A 2,958-nucleotide genomic window follows, 5' to 3' on the forward strand; every position below is an offset into this window, starting at 1 on the left:
CCTCTGTTGGTGAGAGCAGCCGCGGGAGGTGGGATGCGCTGCCTGCCCTCCCGCCTGCCAGGGAGCCTGGGGTGGTCGGAAGGGCCCGGGTGGGGGTCCCCGCGGTGGGAGGGGATGAGATGGGGTGTGGGGGGATAGTGCGGGCCGGGGTGTGCTTGTGCCAGTCCCAGCTGTTCCCATCCCTTTCCCGGGGCCCGGGGTGCTGGGGGCAGCCGCACCAAGGGGCTGGAAGGCACCCGGTCCGGCCCAGGAGCCGCCTCCTGCCCTCCCACCACCTCCTCCCGAGCAAACTGGTGCTGCCGTCGTGGGGCTGGGAGGCTCACCTGGGGAGTCACCTGGGGACTCATCTGGGTACTCACCTGCTTTCGGGCCAGTCTGGTGGCAGCAAGTGCTGCTCTAGCTCCTGTGGAAGGATGCTTGAAGTCAGGTGAGCACTGGTGGGTGCAGATCCAAGGGTCTTCTGCAGCTCAGCTTTCCCCTGGACAAGGAGGAATGCCTGATGTCCCTGCCCTGGGAACCCTCTGAATCCTGCACCGTCTCACTCCCAGTTCTCCTCTGGGGCTGGTGTCTGCTGTTCTGCCATAGCCAGGGTCTGGATGTGGTGCTGCAGGCTGGGGCAGGCAGGGCAGCCTTTGCCCTGCTGGTCTGAGTGGCTGTGGTTGGCACAGGAGTGTGGCTCCGCTCACCTGGAGCTGGTACAGCCCCTCAGCCCTGGCAGGGGCTGCTCCTGCAGGCTGGCCCTGGGCACCAGCTCTGTGCCTCCTGCTGGAGCAGGATGGGGAGCTGAGGAGGGAAGGGATGCAATTCACAGCTCCCATTGCAGAGCTGATGGCCCTGGCTGGAGGTGCAGACAGCAGGAGCTGGGCTCTGGCTTTCTGGGCCTCAGCATCCCTGCTGCACCAGCACCCAGCACAGGGTCCCCACAGCTGCTCAGCGGCTCAGACTGAGGTGGCCCCGAGTGACAGAGTGAGCTGTGGTCCTGCAGCGTGGGCACAGGCCTGTCCCCTCACACCTCTTGCCTGCTGCAGCCGTCAGCAACCACCTTCTGCTGCCAGCCCACCCGGGGGGAGCGGCGGGAAGCCCTGGGCAGGACTGCAGCAGCCCCCACTCAGCTCCCCCCTCACCCAGGGCTGCAGGTGAGGGGTGTAGTGTGGGGTGAGAGGAGCTCAGGCAAGGGAGGGATGGCCCCACAGTGGCTGTGGAAGAAGCCCTACAAGCAATGAGGTTTGGCCACCTTGGAGCAGAGCAATGCTGAGGGAGGTTTCCCTGTGGAGCAGCCGGGGGAGGCAGGGAGGGTGTGAACACGTGGAAACACCAGCGCCAAGAATAACTGGGGTGAACATGTGTGTTGGTGGGACCCTGAGCTGTGATCAGGGGTGCCTGTGCCATCGGGAGGCCAGGCATGGCTGTGGGTGGGTTTGGGGATTGGGTGCCTGTCTCCATCCCCTGCCCTGATCTCTCTCCCACAGGACAGTGGTGTTATGACTCGCAGGACCCCAAATGTGGTGAGTGGTGCCAAGTGTGGGGCAAGGGTGTCGGGGCTGTGTGGGGCTGTGGTGCCCATGTCTCCCCACAGCATGCAGATGAGGGCAGCCTGGGTAACTTCACTGGGCGGGTGGAGGGGGGGATGACTTGGAAAAGGGCCAACTCCCCTGTGTCATAGTGAGGTGGGATGGTTAGTGGAGCTTCATGTCCAGGTTTGCTGGTGTAGACTGGAGACAAGCACCTGAGCCCCTTGGAAAGGCTTGACCCCGGCCCCTAACCTGGTCTGGATGCTCCTAGGGCAGCACCGTCCTCCCCCCTTTCATTCAAAAATAAAATCCCATATTTATAATACTCTGTTAGCAACCCCAGTACAGGCACCTGAGGGGACGTGGGGCACGAGGAGGGGACAGCTCCGTTGGGGCAGGCAGCAAGTCCTGCCTGCCTGTGCTGGGAGGGGAAGCATGGCTAGGGGCACTTTGTCTCAAAGCATGCAAATAGCTTGTAAAAGGTTAATTAAGGGAGCAATGAGCATTTAATCAGCTGTTACGGCCCAGCTGTTTTATAGCCCTTGGGTGCACAGCCCTGTGCCCAGCACCGGGGCACAGCAGCCGTGACTGGTGAATCGCTGCGCTCATCCCTGCTGGAGCAACGCTCAGCAGCTGAACCTCCTCAGGGCACTGGAGAGGGCAGGTTTTGCTAGGGGAGCAGGGCCAGAGGGAAGCAGCTTGGGCAGTGTGGTGCTGACCGTGTGCCCAGCAGGGCCACTGGGAATAGTCCCTTAATGAAAGCACTGGGTAATTTCTGAGGCCACCAGGTAGCACCGTGCTGGGGAGTCAGCAAGGCAGTGGCACGGCCAGGCTGCAGCTCCAGGGGTTTCCAGGCAAAAGGCTGCCTGGAGTAATCAGAGGACAATGGAAGGAGATAAAGCTGAGCCTGGCAGGCAGGAGGTGGGAGTGAGCCTGTGTCTGGTTCTGTCTGCCCAAGAGGAAGTAGGCAAAGGTGAGAGCTGGGCCATGGGGTGCTGCTGCATCTCCATCCAGCTCCTTCCATAGTGACCCCCCAGCCTCGGAGCTGGCAAGAGGCATGGTGTGGTCACACTGGACCCCCTGTGGGATCTGTCCCAGGGTGAGTTGTTTGGCCAGGATGCATTGTTACCTGCCACAGCTGGGCAAGACCAGCCTGGGTAAGCTAAACCATGGTAAAACCCAGTGTGTTCAGTGAATGGGCCTTAAGTTCTCCAACACCTCCTGTCTATCCTTCCCTCACAGGCTTTATATGGGGCACCTTGCTCCCTTTGCACAGGCCAACCCAATTCCCAGCCCAGGGGCTGTGGGAAGGACAGGGGCCAGCACAGCCTTGCAGAGGGGGTTTCTTGCAGGGGAAGGCAGAAGCAGCCTGCCCTTCACCAGCAGTTGTGTGGAGGGACGGATGCTGCTGCCAGGCTAAATATAGCCCCTGTCCCCGCAAGGAAAT

General features: G+C 61.8%; 1 protein-coding gene across 1 annotated transcript in view; it reads left to right on the forward strand.

Moving 5' to 3' along the window:
* Positions 1-6: 6 nt before the first annotated feature.
* LOC104388796 (carbonic anhydrase 15-like) overlaps positions 7-2,958 on the forward strand; it is a gene marked incomplete at its 5' end in the record, with an annotated part of 9,046 nt that continues 6,094 nt past the window's right edge. The window contains 2 exons of the mRNA XM_009997714.1: positions 7-28; positions 1,470-1,505. Of these exons, the coding sequence (XP_009996016.1) occupies positions 7-28; positions 1,470-1,505 (58 nt within the window). The remainder of the gene's footprint in view (positions 29-1,469; positions 1,506-2,958) is intronic.

The sequence above is a fragment of the Chaetura pelagica genome, unplaced genomic scaffold, assembly GCF_000747805.2.
Source record: "Chaetura pelagica isolate M959 unplaced genomic scaffold, ChaPel_1.0 scaffold45, whole genome shotgun sequence".
Taxonomy (NCBI): Eukaryota; Metazoa; Chordata; class Aves; order Apodiformes; family Apodidae; genus Chaetura; species Chaetura pelagica.